The sequence below is a fragment of the Schistocerca nitens genome, chromosome 9 (assembly GCF_023898315.1).
Source record: "Schistocerca nitens isolate TAMUIC-IGC-003100 chromosome 9, iqSchNite1.1, whole genome shotgun sequence".
Taxonomy (NCBI): Eukaryota; Metazoa; Arthropoda; class Insecta; order Orthoptera; family Acrididae; genus Schistocerca; species Schistocerca nitens.
Genome location: NC_064622.1, coordinates 425751758 through 425777134, shown reverse-complemented (window position 1 = coordinate 425777134; position 25377 = coordinate 425751758). Strand labels below are relative to the sequence as shown.

At 43.7% G+C, this 25377-nt stretch overlaps 1 protein-coding gene across 1 annotated transcript in view; it reads left to right on the top strand.

Moving 5' to 3' along the window:
• Positions 1-6249: 6249 nt before the first annotated feature.
• LOC126203565 (uncharacterized) overlaps positions 6250-25377 on the top strand; it is a 45840-nt gene continuing 26712 nt past the window's right edge. The window contains exons 1-2 of the mRNA XM_049937891.1: positions 6250-6427; positions 17916-17994. Of these exons, the coding sequence (XP_049793848.1) occupies positions 6356-6427; positions 17916-17994 (151 nt within the window). The 5' untranslated portion in view covers positions 6250-6355. The remainder of the gene's footprint in view (positions 6428-17915; positions 17995-25377) is intronic.

Genomic DNA, 25377 nt, shown 5'->3' with positions numbered 1-25377 from the left:
TTAATACCTACCCCGAATTTTTCTTTTGTTTCCTTTACTGCTTGTTCAACATACAGATTGAATAACATCGGGGAAAGGCTACAACCTTGTCTCACTCCATTCCCAACCACTGCTTCCCTTTCATGCCCCTCGACTCTTATAACTGCCATCTGGTTTCTGAACGAATTGTAAATAGCCTTTCGCTCTCTGTCTTTACCTCTGAAACCAGAATTTGAAAGAGAGAGTTCCAGTCAACATTGTCAAAAGCTTTCTCTAAGTCTACAAATGCTAGAAACGTAGGTTTGCCTTTCCTTAATCTTCCAAGATGAGTCGTATGGTCAGTATTGCCTCACGTGTTCCAACATTTCTACCGAATCCAAACTGATCTTTCCCAATGTCGGCTTCTACCAGTTTTTCCATTCGTCTGTGAAAAACTTGCGTTAATATTTTGCAACCATGACTTATTAAACTGATAATTTGGTAATTTTCACATCTGTCAACACCAGTTTTCTTTGGGATTGGAATTATTATACTCTTCTTGAAGTCTGAGGGTATTTCGCCTTTCTCATACATTTTGCTTACCAGATGGTAGAGTTTTGTCAGGGCTGGCTCTCCCAAGGCTGTCAGTAATGCTAATGGGATGTACTCGACAGTGCTGTATCAAACTCTTCACGCAGTATCATATATCCCATTTCATCTTCATCTACATCCTCTTCCATTTCCATAATATTGTCCTCAAGTACATTGACCTTCTGTCGACCCTCTATATACACCTCCACCTTTCTACTTTCATTTCTTTGCTTAGAACTGGGTTTCCATCTGAGCTCTTGACATTCATACAAGTGGTTCTCTTTTCTCCAAAAGTTTCTTTAATTTTCCTGTAGGCGGTATCTATCTTACCCCTAGTGATATATTCCCCTACATCCTTACATGTGTCCTCTAGCCATCTCTGCTTAGCCATTTCACTTGCTGTCGATCTCCTTTTTTCCTGCTTCATTTAATGCATTTTTATATTTTCTCCTTTCATGAATCAAATTCAACATATCTTCTATTACCCAAGGATTTCTTCTAGCCCTCGTCTTTTTACCTACTTGATACTCTACTGCCTTCACTGTTTCATCCCTCAAAGCTACCCTTTCTTCTTCCACTGATCTCTCCCCCATCCCTGCCATCGTTCCCTAATGCTCTCCCTGAAACTCTCTACAACCTCTGATTCTTTAAGTTTATCCAGGTCCCATCCCCTTATATTCCCACCTTTTTGCAGTTTCTTCTGTTTTAATCTACAGTTCATAACCAATAGATTGTGGTCAGAGTCCACATCTGCCTCTGGAAATGTCTTACAATTTAAAACCTGGTTCCTAAATCTCTGTCTTACCATTATATAATCTATCTGAAACCTTCCAGTATCTCCAGGCCTCTTCCATGTATACAAACTTCTTTCATGATTCTTGAACCAAGTATTAGCTATGATTAAGTTATGCTCTGTGCAAAATTCTACCAGGCGGTTTCCTCTTTTATTTATTACTCCCATTCCATATTCACCTACTACATTTCCTTCTCTTCCTTTTTTGGGTCCAAATTTCGTAGAGCTATGTTACATGGGAGTGACACATCATGCATAAGTCATCCTTACGTTTTTCACGTCAGTGTTAATGTCAGCACTGGAAGCATCGAATATATGAGGCGGAACAAAGGGAAGAAAAAGAAATGCTGCGTTTGCAGTTTCTGTCTGGTTGACTGATGCTGGTGGCTTCCTCCGATAAGTTTGGTGTTACTGCCGTTGCTAATACCTGCATCTACTCTACATCTACATCCATACTCCGCAAGCCGCCTGATAGTGTGTGGCGGAGGGTACCTTGGGTACCTCTGTCGGTTCTCCCTTCTATTCTAGTCTCGTATTGTTCGTGGAAAGAAGGATTGTAGGTATGTCTCTGTGCAGGCTCTAATCTCTCTGATTTTATCCTCGTGGTCTCTTCGCAAGATATACGTAGAAGGGAGCAATATACTGCTTGACTCTTCGGTGAAGGTATGTTCACGAAACTTCAACAAAAGCCCGTACCGAGCTACTGAGCGTCTCTCCTGCAGAGTCTTCCACTGGAGTTTATCTACCATCTCCGTAACGCTTTCGCGATTACTACATGATCCTGTAACGAAGCGCGCTACTCTCCGTTGGATCTTCTCTATCTCTTCTATCAACCGTGTCTGGTACGGATCCAACACTGTTGAGCAGTATTCAAGCAGCGGGCGAACAAGCGTACTGTAGCCTACTTCCTTTGTTTTCGGATTGCATTTCCTTAGGATTCTTCCAATGAATCTCAGTCTGGCATCTGATTTTACCAACGATCAACTTTATATGATCATTCCATTTTAAATCACTCCCAATGCGTACTCCCAGATAATTTATGGCATTAACTGCTTCCAGTTGCTGACATGCTATATTGTAACTAAATGTTAAGGGATCTTTCTTTCCATATATACGCAGCACATTACACTTGTCTACATTGACATTCAATTGCCATTCCTTGCACCATGCGTCAATTCGCTGCAGATCCTCCTGCATTTCAGTACAATTTTCCATTGTTACAACCACTCGATATATCACAGCATCATCCGCAAAAAGCCTCAGTGAACTTCCGATGTCATCCACAAGGTCATTTATGTATATTGTGAACAGCAACGGTCCCATGACACTCCCCTGTGGCACACCTGAAATCACTCTTACTTCGGAAGACTTCTCTCCATTGAGAATGACATGCTGCGTTCTGTTATCTAGGAACTCTTCAATCCAATCACACAATTGGTCTGATAGTCCATATGCTCTTACTTTGTTCATTAAACGACTGTGGGGAACTGTATCGAACGCCTTGCGGAAGTCAAGAAACACGGCATCTACCTGTGAACCCGTGTCTATGGCCCTCTGAGTCTCGTGGACGAATAGCGCGAGCTTGGTTTCACACGACCGTCTTTTTCGAAACCCATGCTGATTCCTACAGAGTAGATTTCTAGTCTCCAGAAAAGTCATTATACTCGAACATAATACGTGTTCCAAAATTCTACAACTGATCGACGTTAGAGATATAGGTCTATAGTTCTGCACATCTGTTCGACGTCCCTTCTTGAAAACGGGGATGGCCTGTGCCCTTTTCCAATCCTTTGGAACGCTACGCTCTTCTAGAGACCTACGATACACCGCTGCGAGAAGGGGGGAAAGTTCCTTCGCGTACTCTGTGTAAAATCGAACTGGTATCCCATCAGGTCCAGCGGCCTTTCCTCTTTTGAGCGATTTTAATTGATTCTGTATCCCTCTGCCGTCTATTTCCGTATCTACCATTTTGTCATCTGTGCGACAAGCTAGAGAAGGAAGTACAGTCAGTCTTCCTCTGTGAAACAGCTTTGGAAAAATACATTTAGTATTTCGGCCTTTAGTCTGTCATCCTCTGTTTCAGTACCATTTTGGTCACAGAGTGTCTGGACATTTTGTTTTGATGTTTTGATCCACCTACCGCTTTGACATAAGACCAAAATTTCTTAGGATTTTCTGCCAAGTCAGTACATAGAACTTTACTTTCGAGTTCACTGAACGCCTCTCGCATAGCACTCCTCACACTACATTTCGCTTCCCGTAATTTTTGTTTGTCTGCAAGGCTTTGGCTGTGAAGTTCCCTTTGCTTCCGCAGCAGTTTTCTAACTCGGTTGTTGTACCACGGTGGTTCTTTTCCATCTCTTACGATCTTGCTTGGCACATACTCATCTAACGCATATTGTACGATGGTTTTGAACTTTGTCCACTGATCCTCAACACTATCTGTACTTGAGACAAAACTTTTGTGTTGAGCCGTCAGGTACTCTGAAATCTGCTTTTTGTCACTTTTGCTGAACAGAAAAATCTTCCTACCTTTTTTAATATTTCTATTTACGGCTGAAATCTTACTTACGTTGCATAGGAAAACAAACGAGGCATCTGAAGTGGACGACATGGCTGTGCCTGGTTGTTCAACTAAATTAATGTATCTTATCGCATAGCCAATTGATAGTTCGGCTGTTCACTCAAACTGGAATCAGGGGAAGTGACGCTATTTTTAAATAATACATGCTGAACCGAGAAAAACTAGAAAAGATTGCTGAGGAAGAAACTGATGACACAAACAGAGCAGGGGAGTGAAGTAGCGAAGGTGAAAATTCTATTGGGCACTTCATACTGTAGTCAAAGGTTAGTCTGTAATCTATAGTTGAAACGGCGTAAGAAGCTCCCAGAAAGTTGCAGTGGATAAGGCGCGGCACTTTCGAGTCGATGTCTCCGCCAATCACGCAACGCGATTTTGTAAATATTTCTATGACTACGTCTCATGTTGTTGCCCCACTATAGTTGGCTTTTGCTTTCACCTGCAAGAGCTTGCGATTAGCACTTCAAAGCTGGCAATAGTGCTCCTACGTGTAATGACCTTCTTACACATTTTCGGCTACAGAAACGTGCAAGTGATACACCATTTGATCGAAAGTATCCGGACACCCACAGACACATACGTATTTTATATTAGGTGCTTTGTGCTGCCACCAACTGCCACTTACTCCATATCAGCGACCTCAGCAGTCATTAGACATCGTGAGAGAGCAGAATGGGGCGCTTCGCGGAACTCACGGTCTTCGAGCGTGGTCAGGTGATTGGGTGTCACTTGTGTCAAAGGTCTGTACGTGAGATTTCCACACTCCTAAACATCCCTAGGTCCACTCTTTCCGATGTGATAGTGAAGTGGAAATGTGTACACGTACAGCACAAAAGCGTACAGGTCGACCTCGTCTCTCGACTGACAGAGACCGCCGACAGTTGAAGGGGGTCGTAATGTGTAATAGGCAGACATCTATCCAGACCATCACACAGGAATTCCAAACTGCATCAGGATGCACTGCAAGTAGTACGATGGTTAGGCCGGAGGTGAGAAAACTTGGGTTTCATGGTCGAGCGGCTGCTCGTAAGCCACACATCACTCCGGCAAATACCAAACGAGACCTTGCCTGGTGTAAGGAGCGTAAACATTGGACGATTGAACAGTGGAAAAAAAAAATGGTTCAAATGGCTCTGAGCACTATGGGACTCAACTGCTGAGGTTATTAGTCCCCTAGAACTTAGAACTAGTTAAACCTAACTAACCTAAGGACATCACAAACATCCATGCCCGAGGCAGGATTCGAACCTGCGACCGTAGCGGTCTTGCGGTTCCAGACTGCAGCGCCTTTAACCGCACGGCCACTTCGGCCGGCGAACAGTAGAAAAACGTTGTGTGGAGTGACGAATCACGATAAAGAATTCGGTGATCCGACGGCAGGGTGTGGGTATGGCGAATTCCCGGTGAACGTCATCTGCCAGCGTGTGTAGTGCCAACAGTAAAATTCGGAGGCGGTGGTATTATGGTGTGGTAGTGTTTTTCACCGAGGAGGCTTGCACCCCTTGTTGTTTTGCGTGGCACTATCACAGCACAGGCCTACATTGATGTTTTAAGCACCGTCTTGCTTCCCACTGTTGTTGAAAGAGACTGAAGAGTACAGAACGTCAAATCAAACACCTTTCATCCGTCTACTTTCCAAACTTATTTTATTGGACTACTAGTTTCGGTGATAATTTACACCATCTTCAGACCCCTGATCGACGAGTAGGAAGATTCCAACCTCGGTGCCGGTCAAAACAGGGACCAGTGTTCATATACTGGTACCTGTATACATTTGATATAGCCATCACTTCAAACATCATCTGCCGACTCACAGCAGATGACGTTTGAAGTGATCGCTGTATTAAAAATGTACAGATGTTTGAATACTGGCCCCCATTTTGACCGGAACGGAGGTAAGAATCTTCCCATACATCGGTCAGGGGGCCCGAATATGGCGTAATATGTCGCCGAAACTAGCAGCCCAATAAAATAAGTTTGGAAATTAGACGGCTGAAAGGTGTTTGATTTGACAATCTGTACTGAACAGCCGCAGTCCTGCAACCATCTCTGAAAAGATGGACATACACATACTCGAAAAGTTTAGCGCTGTCAGTAAACGAGAAATGTAGGAGGAAGGACGTTCGTTTACAGACTCGGCCCTCAGTGCGCGTGCCGATCTTGGCGTCCTCGGTGCGACAGCGCTCATTGGATGATTGCTGCAGCTAGGCTGGCTTTTGTTGTCCCTTGCCGCAGAATAACACTGGGAGAAGGAGAGGGGGCGGGGAGGGTAGGGGGAGAAGGTCCAGAGACACGAGAGTGGTGGCCGGCAGTGCGTATCTCTATCTGTGGCGAGCGCGGAGCACGCATCCCGGCAGATAGTAGCACGGCTATAAAACAAACGTCCCAGCCGCCCGTTGCACGTCACATCGCGCCTCGCCGCCACACTCACGATGGCTGCTGCTGCTCGTCTCCTCCGCCTGCTGCCGCCGCTATTGTTGGTAGTCAGCTGCGTCCTTGCTGCGGTGAGTCCGTCGTTAACGCACTACGTAGCCTACGGCGTTACTTTGCGGAGAAAGAAAGACTACACGCGAGGTTGGCCTCGGCATGAACACGTTTCCAGAGCTTGTGTTCTGAATATTGTTGTCCCCTTGTCCTACAGTCTCCTACCATATGACAGGCAGATAGAACGGTGTTTCCCAACCTTTTTGAGACCAGACTAGATCAGATGTCATTCAGTACCTCCAACAAAAGTTGGGACCAATTAAAAATTGCGCTGTAAATAAAAAGTAACTCCTATTTTTAAAGTGGAAAATTATTTATGACCGTTAAGGGGACATTGTATGTCCTATGGCGCCAATGTTAAATTATCGAATTTTGCGACCCATTATCTTGAAAACTTTTTAAGACATCAACTTACAATTTTCCATAATTATCGAATGTACCTTTTTAAATACACTGAATTAGAATTATTACAAAAATTGTATTGTGGGGCATGTTACCTTTTTTTTCGAACACTCAATTTTTGACAGAATTTTGTAAATAAATCAACATATAATCAAAACAACTCAGGAAATTTTAATTATTCTAGTTCCATATGTGTTGAATCTCACACTTGGCATGCTGTGAAAATTTCGTGTCTCTGCCATCAGTGCTTTTCTAGAAAATGGGTCATTTATTGCAAAAAAATGTAGTTCAGAGATACCGAGATATGAAACAATTTTTATTAGAAATTCCTATACAGACTTACATTTCTGCTGCGTCTTTCATGCACTAGAATTGCCTGGTCCATAGTCTGTGTCTTCTTCAGTGTCACAACAGCCCAGTGCTTGTCTCCTCCTTTTCTTTCTTGCTTCTTTTGTCATTTGCTGAGCAGCTGACTCTGCTTTACGTACAAGACGCTCATCCAGTTCCCGCAGTCCTTTAACTGTGTTCTGTCCAAATCTTACCCCTAACTTCTCCATAACCTTAAGTCTTTCATAGTTCCCCCCATTAAAAGTTATTACATCATCATACACTGCTAATTTTAGAGTCACAAGGCCAATAAATACATTTTTAGGCACACGGCACCACACAACATTACTGAAGGACGCATTCACGTTCTGGATCTTCCCGTCTAAACACTTCTTTCGTAGCTTAGGATTTGCCAAATCTCTGTAAATAGGTCTGATTGCCTCCATTACTGCTGAAGGAAGAGAATGTTTATGTGTAAATTCATGCAGGATGCCGGAAAATTCAGCTTGCCTAAATTTACGCCAAGTGCTTGGTGGAGGTGGACACAAAGCATGACATGGCTTTTCATCGTGTTTTCAAGTACTGCAGAAGAAACTGCAGGTCTCACATATCTGTTACCAGCAAATTTTCGTTTCTTGAAGTTACTTTTACGCTTAGTCATTTTATTTACTTATAAAAAGCAATAGGATTTGGCTTACTACAAAAGTAGCCGATAATCACATTACTTTCAACGAAAACTAGTATCAGAAACAAACGACTGATTTGTTTATTCGTAATGCCAACTTCTAAGACGTAGCAGTAGGCACAAAACAAAGCAATTGACAGCCTTTTAGACTGTGTAGTTCCCAAGATATGACTGCTCAATTGTGGCAGTATATGCGTAGCCGCGAAGTTTGACAGTCACACGTCAACATTCAAAATATAATTTGAAGGTCTCACAATTGTCTGATTTTAATGTATTATATACCAAAATGTTCAGGAAAGTCCAAAGTACATTATGGAGTAGAAAAAAGAAAATGTCAAATTTCAACGAATTTCGGGTACAATGTCCCCTTAATGTTCAGGCAAATAACATTCTCACTATTTCTACGTTTTTCACTACATCAATAAATAACGAGTCTGTGGGATATTTTATGGTATTTTGTTTTGTTTATTTCTCACAGATTAGTGTTTTGTTTGGTGTCCACCACTGCATGTCTGAAGTCATGTGTCAATTTAATCCGTTCTTTACCTCTATTTTCGTTACTACCAAGAGAGAAGCTCTATGTCCCAATCTGTGAGCTGTGAGTAATGAAATCGATATTTTTAAGAGTTCTTCCAATAATGGTAACTACTAATCACCGAATATCAGTGTAAACACTCCTAATACCAGTTTTGTTTCGTGGAAATCTCTTTACACTGTGTTGTCTTTTCGACGTTCAAGAAACTGTACTTTCCATCTAAATACACTATCTGACAATATTCCTTTATTCACTGATTATCACACGTCAGTTTTATAAATTACAAAAACAGGTGCTATTAAAATTTATTACTGACAACGAGTGATAACAACTAGTAGCAATGGATGGACAGCAAAAGAAAAGTAAAAATGCCCTTCAGTGCTCTTTGTAAACTAATTAAGTTTTCAAACTACTGGACCGCAAAAGAAGTAAATAAAAAGTGAAGATGACCTTGAGTGCTCTTGGTAAACTAATTAAGTTTTCAGAATGATGCTTCTATTTTTTTTTAATTGAACGGTCTACAAAGGGTCCATACTACCAGTTATTACTCATGACAGTGAGACGTGTTGTTTTAACACAAAAGCCATTCGAAATTTGAGGGTAACTCACAGACCAGTGGAGGTATGTACTTTGCAAATTACGGAGAGAGTAATACAACTAAATGGATCAAGGAACATAGCTATGGTAGTGATGATAAAACGTTGAGATGGCCTGGACAGTAATCAGGAAGATGAATATAAGAAGTTGTTTTCTGGATTCCAAGAAATAACAGAGGAATGGGAAGGCAAACTAATGGAAGGAGGGTAGATAGATGACAGTAGAAATCAATGGAACTATCAGCAATTCGTACCGTTGAAGAATGTAGATGTCGTTTCAATACAGTAGCGGACGTAAAATGGCTGATGGTCAGTTATATATTAGAGTCTACTGCAATAGTAACAACAGAGATTACTTTAAAAAATATTTTATGATAGTAAATCATAACAACCAATTTTGCTTTACCTCTCAGAAAGTTTCATTTTACCCTCAGGGGAAATTACCGCCAAACTGAAAGCCACTAAGGTAAAAGAAGTTAATTCCTTGGGGTTACAGCTTGATAATAACTGGCAGGAGCATACGACAAAACTGTTGAAGCGCCTAAACAACTCCCTATTTGCAGTGCGGATGCTATCAGACATAAGTGACAGAAATATGATATTGCAGTGCCTGTGTTATTCTGAATTATGATGGGAGGTTTCTTTGGTCATGCACAAATTTTCTTTGTCATCATTGCTTTCTACAGATGATGGTTGTCCATATTCGTAATTGCGAATACGCTTAATGTAGGTGATATAAAATTAAAAATTTAGTGTACTTTGCTTATTTTTATGTCGTCCAGGATCATTATTTTGGGTATCTCATCAAATCAGGCTGAAGCTTTCTAATGGGAAAACATGTAATATGAATTACTTGTGGTGTGGACTCAAGAACGTCCCAAAGAGGCCTAGTGGAGGAACTGGGGATCTGACTATTTTTTCGCAATGTATCTATTCTTTAAAAGTTGATCCCCTTTTTGAAACCAACAGCTCAGTTCATAGAATCCTCACAAAAATTTAAAGTCACTCACTTTTATATAGAATGGTGTCCATCAAGCACCAGCTTAAAAGGTTTAGTAATTAAGTTCAGTTCAAAAGGAGTTTGAAGAATTTACTAACTCTTCCTGCTCCACTGATGAATTTCTTATCAGAACCAACTGTCATTAATAATATCAAATAACGCGATTGTTACATACAATCTAATTTCTGTGTAAATTCAGTGCAGTAATGCGACTGATGTAGATAAGTGATGTAAAATGATTTTTCTATTTGATGATGATGACTACAATAACCTGAAAATTATCATATGCGAGTCAGTTTTAAATGAAAATACACGTTCCAGGTACATGAACGCGATCACCTGTCAGAATCCTGAATAATTAACTTTTACAGCACGCACGTGCTGGAAAACAATGACATTCTGGAACCATAGTGACACCAGTGCATGGCCAACTGCACTAGCTTTCTCGGTTGAGGGTCCAAAACACGAGCAGCCCGCTCGAGATGATCCCACGGATTCTCGCTTGGGTTTCAACCCGGGGAGTTTGGTGGTCATAAGAATACAGTTAACTCATCCTGGTGCTCTTCAATCTACGCAAGTGCACAGTGAGCTGTGTGACATGTTGCATTGTCCTGCTGGTAGATGCTATTGTGCCGAGGAAAGCACAAACCGCATGTAAAGATGGACGTGCGCACCCGCCCACGTCCCCCCTCCCGCCCAAGGACAGATACAAACTTCTGTTTATCCATTACGCTTTCTAGAATTACGAGATTACTCAGGGAATACCTCCTCAAGGACTACCACCTTAATGTTGGTGGGGAGGTTACTGTGTATCAGTGATCCACTGAGCTATACTGGCGGGAGCTATGCTCGCGGTAGGGTCACCCATGCCAGACAGGTCAGTTGGTGAGCTTCCAGACAAAGACCAAAGACTAGTCTCCCCCCCCCCCCCCCCAGGGGGCTCCTGTCTTGAGAGTTTGTGGGTGGCAACCACATGGGCCCTTAGCTGACATTACCTCCACTTACTTGTGTCAGGCCTCTTTTGTTTTCTTTCCTACCGGCCTCCCTCTGCCAACTCTTACTCTTTCGGCCCCAGTGGTATAAGGTTTCGAGTCCTGAGGGTGTCTCATTTCTCTTTTCTATTCTCCAACAAAGTCTGGCAAATGACCCTGGAGTCTGCTCAGGCTGCCGATACCTGTTTGCAGAAACAAAACTCTGGGAAATGTCCACTGAAATTTGAGAAATCAATCAGACCTCAAGGATTTCACTGCAGCTCTGCCAACAAACCCTGCTCCCATCTCCTTGAAGGCATGAGACCGCTAGACAATGTATGATACACAGTGGATACAGGCTACAAAGCCAATGGGAGGTGATGAAAGGCGAACTTATTCCCGGCGCCTTTAAATAACCGGAACATATCAGCTAAGGAAGACAACCCATAGGGAAATCCTGGTCCTCCTAGAAGGGGGTTGGTAACCACTCTCAGAAAACACAGACTACTCCCGGTACCCAGGGAATATCACGAAAACATTCCCCAGACTATAGCGCTCCCTCCTGCGGCTGGACCCTTACGGAGGCTGTTGCAGGACAATACCCGCCTACGGCCATCTGTCTGATGGAGCGTAAAATGTTATCATCTGGAAAAGCCACCTGCCACCACTCCGTGGACGTCTAGTTGCAGTATTGGCGTACAAATTCCAGCCTTCGTGGTCAATGAAGAACAGTGAACATGGTGCACAAAAAAGGCGTCCGGTGCAGAGGCACAGATTCAGCAACTTTCGCTGAACGGTCATTGAAGAGACACTGTTGGTAGCCCCTTGGTTCATCTGGGGGGGGGGGGGGGGGGGGGGGGTCAGTTGGTCAGCGGTTGTACTTCTGTTCGCCCGTACACAACCCCACAGCCGTCGTTCATCAACATCTATGGGGTGTGCTGCATCGCAGTTCCCTCAGATGGGTTTTTAGTTACCACCATTTTGCCTTGCAGTGTAAGCTTCAACTATTGCAGCAAGCGAACAATTCACAAGCTTAGCCGTTTTGAAAATGCTTCCACCCTTGTCCCGAAAGTCAATGATCATGATTTTTTGGGACTCAGGTAAATTGCTCCGTTCCTGCATTACGACAACGACTCCACTGTTTTCCACAACACCCCCCCCCCCCCCGAAATATTTTATATAGCCTCCACTGCTACTACTGCAACCTGCAGTCTTGTTAGCGGTTATTGCACGATAACGTCGAACATGATGATGCTCAAATCATTGTGACTGGACTGTGTATGTTTAAACTTTTTTAGTTATTCCGCATCCCTGAGGTCCACTTGATCTGCAGAATATACATTAGTACTTTTTTTCTGAACGTTTATTGTGTAGTCTCCTTTCATGAGATGTTCTACATCTGGGAGGATTTCCCATCGGTCTGTTGGAATGAAAAGTACTTCTATCCTAATACAGATTTCCAGCGAGTTCTGTGTCCACTTAGATGCAACAGTCACAAAATCACAGGGTAATGTAGAATGTTTCCCTTCAGAAAACGGGATAGGTAATGTTTGCTGCTGTCCCTCAGTTAATTACACAGTCTCCGATGAAGTCCATTCACAAGAGATCAGTTGAACTTTTAAGTACCGTGGCCAACAACCGGTGTTTACATAGAAAAGATTTGAATTTGAAAACGAAAGAATTTAGATTTTTGTGAATGAATTATCTAAAGAAGCGGAGGAGCTAGCTGCAGCTTATTGTTCTTTGTTGGTACAATGTGAACGGCTGGATGCCTTTATCCAGTAAACACAACACTCTGAGGTGACACGAATCATGGGATACCTACTAATGTCGTGCCTGACCACTTTTTGCCCGGCATAGAGCAGCAACTCGACGTGGCATAGACTCAACAAGAATTTGGAAGTCCTCTGCAGAAGTATTGAACCATGCTGGCCCTACAGCCGTCCATAATTGCCAAAATGTTACTGGTGCAGAATTTTGTGCGCGGTGTGCAATGAAAGTTCGATGGGATTCATTTCGGGAGATCTGGGTAGCCAAACCGTTGGCTCGAATTGTCCAGAATATTCTTGCAACCAGGTGACATGGCGCATTCTTATCGATAAACATACCACCGTTGCTTCGACACATGAAGTCCATGAATGGTTGCAAATGGTCTCAGTTGGTTCAGCTGGACCAGAGAACCCAGTCAATTCGATGTAAGCGCGCTCGCGCGCACATACCCACCCATCCACCCACACACACACACACAAAAACACATAATGAAGCTACCACCAGCTAGCACAGCGCCTTGTTGACAACTTGGGACCATGGCTTGAACCGTACCATCAGACCTTACCATTGAAATCGGGACTCACCTGACCAGGTCACGGTTTTCCAGTAGTCTAGGTTCCAAGTGATATGGTCACGAGCCCAGGGGATGGCAGGCGATTTCGTGTTGTTAGCAAATTCATTCGCGGAGGTCATCTGCTAACATAACCAATTAATGCCACATTTCGCCACACTATCCTGAGGGATACGTTCGTTGTATGCCCCACATTGATTTCTGCTATGATTTCACGTAATGTTGTTTGTCTGCTCACACTGAAAACTCTAGGCAAACAACGCTGCTCTCGATTAGTAAGTTAAGGACGGCGACCACAGCTTGTCCGTGGTGAGAGGTAATGCCTGAAATTTGATATTCTCGGCACACTCTTGAGGCTGTAGATCGAGTTATATTACATTCCCTGACGATTTACGGAGTGGAATGTCAAATGTGTCTCGCTCCAAGCTAAAATAACGTGTTCAGAGCCTATTAATTCCCTCGTGCGGTCATAATGACGTCGAAAGCCTTTTCATATGATAATCACCTAAGTACAAACGATCGCGCCACCAATGCATTGCCCTGTTACAATCTGCGTATTCGACACTACTGCCATCTGTGTATATTATACCTGTAACCATGACCTTCACACCTCAGTGTACCGAGCGGGGTGGCGCAGTGGTTAGACACTGGACTCGCATTCGGGAGGACGACGGTTCAATCCCGCGTCCGGCCATCCTGATTTAGGTTTTCCGTGATTTCCCTAAATCACTCCAGGCAAATGCCGGGATGGTTCCTCTGAAAGGGCACGGCCGACTTCCTTCCCAATCCTTCCCTAATCCGATGAGACCGATGACCATGCTGTCTGGTCTCCTTCCCCAAACCAACCAACCAACCACCTCAGTGTGTTTCGACGAGCGACGATGTTGTGAGCACCAGGTGCGCTGACAACGTCATTGCCCAGAATCTGGCGCATGCGTGTATCTCCTCCTGATCCCCTCCCTCTTACCTCGTTATTTTCTGATGAGTGTGCTACATATCTCAACTCAAATACGAGGAACGCGGTTTTCTGATCTAAGGGAGATACCTGACCGCACCCAACCACTTCCAACAACTGTGTTGAATAATCTAATCCCATCTGGCTCAAAGCCGGTATAAGACGTAGAATTGTTTCGGACCTTTTTGAAGCATAATCTTGTGGCGCTCCATAATACACTGAACTGCCATTGAAACTCGTATAGGCATGCGTATTCATATACAGAGATATGTAAACAGGTAGAATATGGCGCTGCGGTAGGCAGCGCCTATATAAGACAAGTGTCTTGCGCAGTTGTTAGATCGGTTACTACTGCTACAATGTCAGGTTAGATTGAAGTAAGTTTGAACGTGGTGCTATAGTCGGAGCACGAGCGATGGGACACGGCATCTCAGAGGTAGTGATGAAGTGGGGATTTTCCCGTACGACCATTTCACGACAGTACCGTTAATATTAGGATCTGATCTCCGACATCGCTGCGGTCGGTAAAAGAGCCTGAACAGGACCAACGACGACTAAAGAGTATCATTCAACTTGACAGAAGTGCAACCCTTCCGAAAATTGCTGCAGATTTCAATGCTGGGATATCAACAAGTCTCAGCGTGGCGAACCAGCCAACGAACAATCATCGATATGGGCTTTCCGAGCCGAAGGCCCACTCGTATATCTTTGATGGCTGCACGACACAGAGCCTTACGTCTCGCCTGGGACTGTCAACATTGACATTGGACTGTTGATGACTGGAACATGTTGCTTGGCCAGAAGAGTCTCGTTTCAAATTGTATCGAGCGGATGGACATGTACGGGTTTGGAAACAACCTCATGAATCCATGGACCCTTAATGTCAGCAGTGGACTGTTCAGGATGGTGGAGGCTCTGTAAAGGTGTGGGGCATGTGCAGCTGGAGTGATATGGGACCCCTAATACGTCTAGATAAAACCGACAGGTGACACGTAGGTAACCATTCTATCTGATCGCCTGCATCCACTCATGTCCATTGTGCATTCCGTCGGGACGTGGGCAATTCCAGAAGGACAAAGCGACACCCCACACGTCCAGAATTGCTACAGAGCGGGTCCAGGAACACTCTTCTCAGTTTAAACACTTCCTCTAGGCAGCAAATTCCAAGACGTGAATATTACTGAATATATCTGGGATGCCTTGCAACAGGCCATTCAGGATTCATGGCGTCCTCTCCAGCACTACTTCGGACACTAGTCGAGTCCATGCCACGCCGTGTTGCGGCACTTCTACGTGCTCGCGGGGCCCTACACGATATTTGGCAGGTGTACCAATTTCTATGGCTCTTCAGTGTAAATCAAGGACTGCATGGATTGTGTAAGGTACGATTGTGCACATTTACAGGTAGATCCACAGAGTGCACAGCTTTTATCTGTAAGGACTCCAGTGTATAACATGCGTATACTGTTTTGATATACGGATACGAGAACTTCTCGAACACACCGTGGAACTACTGCATCTAAATCTGTATCTACAGGAAGTATGGGAGATTGCGTATTTCAGGTAGCAGTGAAGATCAGTCGATTTGTATTTCCATCGATATCTACGTCTACATTCATACTCTGCTACTTAAAGTGAAGTGCGTGGCAGAGAGTACTTCCCATTTACCACATATTAGAGTTTCTTCCCTTTTGATTTGCGTCTGTTGCAGGCCTATGGGCAGGATTACTGCTTACATGGCTCCGGGTAGTGGTGCACGTGGCGCAGTGCATAAGCGTGCCAACATCTGCACGGAGTTTTCTTTCAGATGTCGAAGTAAATTTTCTCGACGAAGGCAACAGTTGACGTGTATATGACGTTTTACATGTGAACTTAACCAATGAAGATTTTTTTACTTATTGTTACGTGTGCACATATATGTAGTTTTCTGCAGCCTACTATGATTTTTGAAAAAAATAATTGTACTTTTCCACCTCTTCTTGTGTTATACTGTTCGGTTGGTTGACTTTAAAATGATACTCTCCACCAAAACTAGTCGTCCATGAAGCGTTCACTCAAAATAACTTATGGTGGTAACATGAGTTTCGTCCAGTTATAGACTGTAATCTCCCTATCTCTACACGCGTATGTAAACGGTGGGGGGTGGGAGGAGGACGGAGCAGCGCCCATGGCGCATTCTGGAATCAAGAGTGTTAGGTTTTCATTTGTTTTGGAATTCTGATTTATTTCTGGAATTATCTGTGATTCTACTTAACCGAGTGTATTGCCTTCTCAGCATTTCATTTCCGACAGTCATAGGAAAACAGGTTTTTACCGTGTTTCGTTGATTTAATCGCTATGTGATGTGTCTGACATTCAAAGGAAGTTCTGGGTTTGTTGGATTTGAAACGAATGTTCTTAGATCGTTTTTTATGTATGTTAGCGACTACCATTTCTGCCAAACTCACTCTCTTTTCTTTCTCCATGTTCTTGTTGCCTTTGTTGAACACCTTTCTTGTAATAGTATGACGAGCACAAATGGCATTGTCACTGGTGACTCTCGGAAAGATCGAGCCTGGTGCAGAAGGTCCACTTTTACCTTAAGAGCACATTGCGTGAGTAATGACAAACAGAGATACGCTCAGTAGCAGGTGGTGAGCAGGCAGTACAAACAGATACGGCGGCACCTAGCAACAGCTGACTAATTCAGCCTCGTAGTTCAGATTTCACGTGAAGCTGCAAAATCTGCACAGGGATTCATAAGGTCTCAGCATCTGCGCTGTCGGCACCTCAGCCTACAAACTGTTCTTCGCAGTACAACTATTTGTTTTCTTATCTTCTGCGGCTTGTTTCAAACAGCTGAAGGTGCGGGGCAGCAAAAACAAAAGACGCATTCTCCGGTCTGCCAGAGCCGCCACAGGAATCTCTTTAGTTTGAGCTCAATATGGAAGTAGATCTTGAAGAGCTAGTAGTTGTGCTCTCTGTGCATCGTCGAAATAAGAAGAGAACGCAGAAAAGAAAGTTTAGGGTACATCCCTTCATTGCTTATCGTGAAGTAAGCAGGTTATTTCACACGTTACATAATGATTTAAGAAATGACAGTGAATTTTTTGAATTACATTAGTATGTCAGTACGTTCATTCAACGAGCTAGTGGAGACCTACACAGACGAATAATGAAAGGGACACGATTTTAAGGAAAGACATCTCATTGACTGACTCACTGGAGTAGTCTTCAGTGATGAGCCCAGCCTCTAATTGCGTCACGATGACCAGCGACGACACATTTAGTGACCTGAAATCAGTACTGTTGCAGCTGCACGATAAAACGTAATAAGTATCTGTAACAGGTATCTTGCGATAATTTATATGCATATTCTTTGTCAGTCGTTAGAGTAATTACTACAATGGAATTTATCTTCAAGAAAACTTATTGAATGTAGAAACAGTGGTTCTTACTCATATTATGAGATTATTTTTCCTTAAACACAGGTTCGTGAGAGTAAAATCCATCTGTGATAAGATATGATTACGCTTTTAATAGTTGCTAACAGTTTCTTCCAGAAGAGTGAGACATGGTCTTCATGCATGGGAAACGAGTTTCCTCTCGTCAGGATAACGTCGCACTTAGATTTGCTACCACGAATAGGGCGTCTTCCTATATTTAAATTTTAGATAAGTGTTAAATGTACCTTAACTAGTATATCTCCTTTTCCAGCCAAGCATCACATCGGAAGAGATGAGGACGGACATCATGGTGATACAGCAGTGCAACGAAACGCACCCTGTTCCGCTTAGTAAGTACATCATAATCAAGAATTCACCTGTGTCATCAACACAAAAGAATTCATTTGCATATACTTAAAAACAATCATGTTTCCGACCTAAGTAAGGGCATTACGCCTAAACCACCGTCTAACAAATGGGGAAAAAATCAGGATTTTTTCGAGAACATTAAGGAATAGTCTTTTACTAATTACGTGAAAAATAATTTGTACGTATTCCAATTTATAACATCCTTTTATGAGCATAAATTGTGACCCTTGCTTTCCAGTCGTGATTAACAATCACAATGTTCTGTCTCCTGGGTTCGAACACAGCCACACCTGATATAAGCAGTCATCATCGTTCTGCCAACGACCTTATGTACCAAGAAGGAGCGGACAGAGTTTCACGGCAACCTCTTACCGTTGGGTTGGGAAACTGCCCTTAAAGGCGGAAGAATCAGCAATGATCAACGATTTGATAATGAAGAAGGCAGTGGAACCAGAGCATTGAAGACGCACAGTGTTGATCCACAGGGCATGTGGCTTTAATAGAAAAAATTTCGTGCTAATCTCTCCATTGACAAAAGGTTTCATAAGTCTCCCATTCGGATCTCCGGGAAGGGGCTACCCAAGTGGAGGTGACCATGACAAAAAGATAGAATAACAACGAAAGGGTGACAGGGTCGGAGAGTGGAATATCAGCAGTTTGAGCTTAGTGGAAAAGCTAGAAAATCTGAAAAGGGAAATGCGAAATCTTAGTCTATTCACTGTGTTAGTCAGTGAAATGAAATGGATAGAAGATACAAGGCTTCTCGTCGGACAAAAATGTAGGGTAATATCAACAGCAACACAAAATGACAGAGAGCATAGATTTGATTATGAGTAGGAAAGCAAGGAAGAGGGTGAAGACGTGTGAGGAATTTAGTGATATGGTTGTTCTTACCCGAATCGACAGAAAACCACCGCCAATAACAATACTTAACGTATACATTCCGACGTCCAAAACAGAAGCTGAATAGATAGACAAAATATGAGGATACCGAAGAGATAATTCAGTATATACGAGGAGATGATAGTCAAATAATCATGGGGAATCAGAATCCGGTGGTAGGGGAAGGAATGGAAGACGGATTTACGGGAGAGCGTGGGCTTGGTAGAAGGAATGGGAGAGGAAAAAGGTAATTGAATTCTAAGATAAATTTCTGCTAGTTATAGTGAATACACTTTTTTTAATTACAAGAGGTGGAGGTATAATTGGGAAAGGATTGGAGGTACGGAAAGATTGCAGTTGAAGTACATAGGGATCAGAGAAGGATTCGAAGTGAGATAGTGGGTTAGGCGTACACAGAAGCAGTTAAGGGTTCAGATCAGAGTTAATAATGATGAAGAGCAGACAATTTCAAGGGGTTAGTCCGGAAGAGTCAATATGCAAAGAAAGGGGATACTGATGTGCTAAAGATTGACGAGATATGTTTGAATTTCCCTGAGACTACATACACAGCCATAATGAATGCAACAGTATGCGGTTCGGTTGAAGAGAATTTGACATCTTTAATAATGACAATCACAGAAATTGGACATGTAAACACACATACAAGGAAAGCGGATGACAGCAGAAAAACTTCAAGTTGTCGCCTAAAAAAAGAAGCACAAAAATGAACAGGAAAAGTCAGGAACAGAGGAATATTACACTTTGGAATGAAATAAATAGGAAATGCTGGGAAACGAAGGCAAAATAGCTGTAGGAAAAAATGAAGAAAGCGAAAAAGAAATGTTCGGAGGAAGGACAGATTCAGAACATCGAAATGTCACAACAATCTTCAATGAAATAAAAGCAAACGCATCAACATTAAGAGTGCAATGTCAATTCCACTGATAAATGCAAGGAAGAGAGCAGGCAGAGTAAATTCAAGGCCTCTACAAGGGGAAAAATTATCTGATGACACGGTAGAAGAAGACGTGGGGGGAGGGGGTCAGTATAGAAAACATATGGGATCCAGTATTTGAGTCAGAACTTAGAAGAGCTCTGGAAAACTTCACATCAGATCAGTCAGGACGTATAGTTAACATTCTACCGGAATTTCTAAAATCTTTAGGGGCAACTGCAACCGAAAGGCTATTCGAGTTGGTGTGCGGATTCTATGATACCATCAGACTTCCGAGAAAATATCATCCATACAATCTCTAAGATAGTAAGGGCAGGTATGTGTGAATGATCGCACAATTAGGTTAACAGTTCCTGTATCCACTTTGCTAGTAAGGATTATATACAGAAGAAGGGTAAGAACATTGAGGTTGTGTTAGATGACTGTGTTCTAGCGTAACCACAAGCGCCGGAACGAAGACAAAGAAAGCAAGACCAGCCACGGCGGCGAAACGACGTGTGCTGATTAGGACAGCGCCACATCAGAAGCAACACCTGAAAGAAGTGAATATAAGCGCCGCCGCTCCCAGCCTCGGCCGGACATTAGTGGGGTATTAGCACGCCCTAGCAGAGAATGCTAGAATATCAGATTGTAGTGATCCATATCCATTTCTTGTTTGAACATTGTGTATAGCGATGACTCGGATTTACGTTGCATCTCACCCAACGCTTGCCACACCTTTGTACATTTAAGTCTTGTCAATCTGCTTTATACACTCCTGGAAATTGAAATAAGAACACCGTGAATTCATTGTCCCAGGAAGGGGAAACTTTATTGACACATTCCTGGGGTCAGATACATCACATGATCACACTGACAGAACCACAGGCACATAGACACAGGCAACAGAGCATGCACAATGTCGGCACTAGTACAGTGTATATCCACCTTTCGCAGCAATGCAGGCTGCTATTCTCCCATGGAGACGATCGTAGAGATGCTGGATGTAGTCCTGTGGAACGGCTTGCCATGCCATTTCCACCTGGCGCCTCAGTTGGACCAGCGTTCGTGCCGGACGTGCAGACCGCGTGAGACGACGCTTCATCCAGTCCCAAACATGCTCAATGGGGGACAGATCCGGAGATCTTGCTGGCCAGGGTAGTTGACTTACACCTTCTAGAGCACGTTGGGTGGCACGGGATACATGCGGACATGCATTGTCCTGTTGGAACAGCCAGTTCCCTTGCCGGTCTAGGAATGGTAGAACGATGGGTTCGATGACGGTTTGGATGTACCGCGCACTATTCAGTGTCCCCTCGACGATCACCAGTGGTGTACGGCCAGTGTAGGAGATCGCTCCCCACACCATGATGCCGGGTATTGGCCCTGTGTGCCTCGGTCGTATGCAGTCCTGATTGTGGCGCTCACCTGCACGGCGCCAAACACGCATACGACCATCATTGGCACCAAGGCAGAAGCGACTCTCATCGCTGAAGACGACACGTCTCCATTCGTCCCTCCATTCACGCCTGTCGCGACACCACTGGAGGCGGGCTGCACGATGTTGGGGCGTGAGCGGAAGACGGCCTAACGGTGTGCGGGACCGTAGCCCAGCTTCATGGAGACGGTTGCGAATGGTCCTCGCCGATACCCCAGGAGCAACAGTGTCCCTAATTTGCTGGGAAGTGGCGGTGCGGTCCCCTGCGTAGGATCCTACGGTCTTGGCGTGCATCCGTGCGTCGCTGCGGTCCGGTCCCAGGTCGACGGGCACGTGCACCTTCCGCCGACCACTGGCGACAACATCGATGTACTGTGGAGACCTCACGCTCCACGTGTTGAGCAATTCGGCGGTACGTCCACCCGGCCTCCCGCATGCCCACTATACGCCCTCGCTCAAAGTCCGTCAACTGCACATACGGTTCACGTCCACGCTGTCGCGGCATGCTACCAGTGTTAAAGACTGCGATGGAGCTCCGTATGCCACGGCAAACTGGCTGACACTGACGGCGGCGGTGCACAAATGCTGCGCAGCTAGCGCCATTCGACGGCCAACACCGCGGTTCCTGGTGTGTCCGCTGTGCCGTGCGTGTGATCATTGCTTGTACAGCCCTCTCGCAGTGTCCGGAGCAAGTATGGTGGGTCTGACACACCGGTGTCAATGTGTTCTTTTTTCCATTTCCAGGAGTGTAGAAATAAAACTACTAATGTTATTTGTCTGAATTGTTGTATAGAATTCCAAGAACGCAACATCCCTTAGGCACCCTATACGAGGTTCGGCAATGTAAAACGATGCAAGATGTTCGAAATTCTGAGAAAAGCAGCAGTAAGGTGGAGGGAAAGAAGGGAAGTGTACGATATGCACAAGAACCAAGAGGGAACACTGAGAAAGTGATACCAAATACTATATGCTCAGATTAGAAGTTGTGTGAAACAAGGATGCAGCCTTTCTCCTGTACTGTACAACTTCTGCATCCAAGAAGCAATAGCGTAAATAAAAGAAAGATTAATGGTTCAAATGGTTCAAATGGCTCTGAGCACTATGGGACTCAACTGCTGTGGTCATCAGTCCCCTAGAACTTTACTTAAACCTAACTAACCTAAGGACATCACACACATCCATGCCCGAGGCAGGATTCGAACCTGCGACCGTAGCAGTCGCACGGTTCCTGACTGCGCGCCTTGAACCGCGAGACCACCGAGGCAGGCACAAGAAAGATTAATGAATGGAATTAATATTCCAGATGAAATATTATCAGTGGCGAGATTCGCAGATGACATTGCTATCCTCAGTGAAGATGAAGAACAATTATTTTGTTGAAGACGTGGCGTGGACTCGAATAAAGTCTGAAATAGTGCAAGAGGCAAGTGACGCCATGAATCCAGCAGGGCTGTCCGTAAGTCCGTAAGAGTACGAGGGGGTGGAGATTTTCTCTGAACAGCATATTACAAGGCATCCCAGATATGCTCAATAATGTTCATGTCTGGTGGCCAATAGAAGAAGAGTGTTTCTGGAGACTCTTTGTAACAGTTCTGGACGCGTGGGGTGTCGCATTGTCCTGCTGGAATTGCCACGTCCGCAGGAATGCACAATGGACATGAATGGATGCAGGTGATCAGAGTCGTATGTAGACATATTAGGCGTCCCATATCACTCCCACTGCACACGTACCAAACCTTTACAGAGCGTCCACCAGGCTGAACAGTCGCCTGCTAACATGCAGTGTCCATACATTCATGAGGTTGTCTCTACCCGTACACGTCCATGCACTCGATACAATTCGAAACGAGACTCGTCCGTCCAGGCAACATGTTTTCAGTCAACAGTCCAATGTCGGTGTTGACGGGCCCAGGCGACGCGTAAAGCCATCAAGAGCACATGAGTGGTCCTTCGGCTCCAAAAACCCATATCGACGATGTTTAGTTGAATGTTTCACACGCTGGCACTTGATGGCTCAGCATCGAAATCTGCAGCAATTTGCGGAAGGGTTGCACTTTTGTCACGCTGAACGATTCTCTTCAGTCGTCGTTGGTCTCGTTCTTGCAGGATCTTTTTCCGGCCGCAGCGATGTCGGAGATTTGATGTTTTACCGGATTCCTGATATTCACGGCACACTCGTGAAATGGTCGTACGGGAAAATCTCCACTTCATCGCTACCTCTGAGATGCTGTGTCCCATCGCTCGTGCGCCAAACAGCAAAAACAATACAATTTTTCGTGTGGGATTTTGACCCTTAATTTTACTGAAAAATCTTACTCCTTGCCAAATTTCGTGATTCTAGGTCAACGGTTTTGATAAATGAGTTCGGAAGTATCATAATATATGGCATAAAAAGCCGTATCTTTTGATTGTATTGGCGTACAAGCTTCTTAAATCTTTTTACATCGCCAAGGGACTGTAGGCCTTAGAATGAGAAAAATTTCAAAGGAATACGTCTGCCCATTCCTGAAAGTTCTAACAGTCGGACAGAGAGACAGATAAAGTGATCCTATAAGGATTTGGTTTTTACTGACTGACGCATGGAACCCTGAAAGCAGCTTAGTACATGCAAAGAAGGCATTCCTGATCAAGAGAAGTCCGCTAATATCTAACATCGGCCTTATACTCAGAAATAAATTTCCGAGACTGTACATTTGGAACCCTGTATTGTATGGTAGTGAATCAGGAAAGCGGGGGAAACTGGTAAAGAAGAGAATCGAAGCGTTTGATGTGAGATGTTTGAGAAGGATGAAGAACATCAGATCCACTGATGTGAAATGAGGAGTTTCTCCACAGAATGGGCGGAGAAAAGAACGTGTGGAGGATACTAACAATAAGGAGTAGGGTGTCAGAAGGTGTGTTCAGTCATCTTCCTAAAAGACAGCTCTGTAGGGTAAAAACTGTATGGGCAAACAGACGTTGGAATATATCTAACAAAAAGAAAAATAAACGTAATTTTTTTAAATGATCTACGCCGGTTTAAGTACGCATCTCCTGAATAGAAGTTACAACAGCATAAAGAATCACCTTCTAAATACTATATAACTTCGCTCCGCTTCACATAGCGGCTGCTCCAGCTGAAAATGCAGTAGAGGAGTTCTAGAGTTTCTGTACAGGTTTCCGTGATATTTAACAGTCACACCTCTGTGCATAGTCTGTTAGCTACGCAGAGAACTGATATACTGAAAGATTGTATTTAGATGGGGAACTTTTTGTGTGGTTTACTATATCGTCTAATGATGAAACTAAAATCACATATTAGTAAAATAAACAATAAAACTCAATAAAAGCTATCAGTAGCCGATTGTAGCAAGTGGATGTTTACTAGAATTTCGTCGTTTGCGACTGTCGATAAGTGAAAACAAGTAGACAACACAGAATCTTATGTTGGGCAGAAACTATAGTACATGACTCAGAATGGCAGATGGCACACCAAGGAATTAAAAATTGTACAAGTATTTTAAGACCACTTTAAATGCCGGCCGCGGTGGTCTAGCGGTTCTAGGCGCTCAGTCAGGAACCGCGCGACTGCTACGGTCGCAGGTTCGAATCCTGCCTCGGGCATGGATGTGTGTGATGTCCTTAGGTTAGTTAGGTTTAAGTAGTTCTAAGTTCTAGGGGACTTATGACCACAGATGTTGAGTCCCATAGTGCTCAGAGCCATTTGAACCACTTTAAATGTTTGTGTAACTTGAAAGATAAAACATAAACACAAGTGGTTAGTAATGTAAATAGTGACATTCAGAAAATACAGCTAGCTGAGGTTGGATAAATCGAGCCCAGTTACGAAGTAAGGAAAGTTGATTAGATAGAGATGCTGCTTCAATAGAAATAAAGCTTTGGGCAAAGTGATTCAAAAGAAACTTTCAAAAATTATTTACAGAACGTCTGAGAAGACTATTCTCAAAAACAGGAAGAACACTATTGTTACTCTGTTTCACATCTAAGGCAACAGACTAGACATTAAGTACAGACCCACCAGTCTCCTCTGCGTTAAGTACAATTCACTAAAAGTGTCACCAATCTTTATAGAAAAAAAATATTGTACTTCGGTAAGGGAAAGGAACAAGT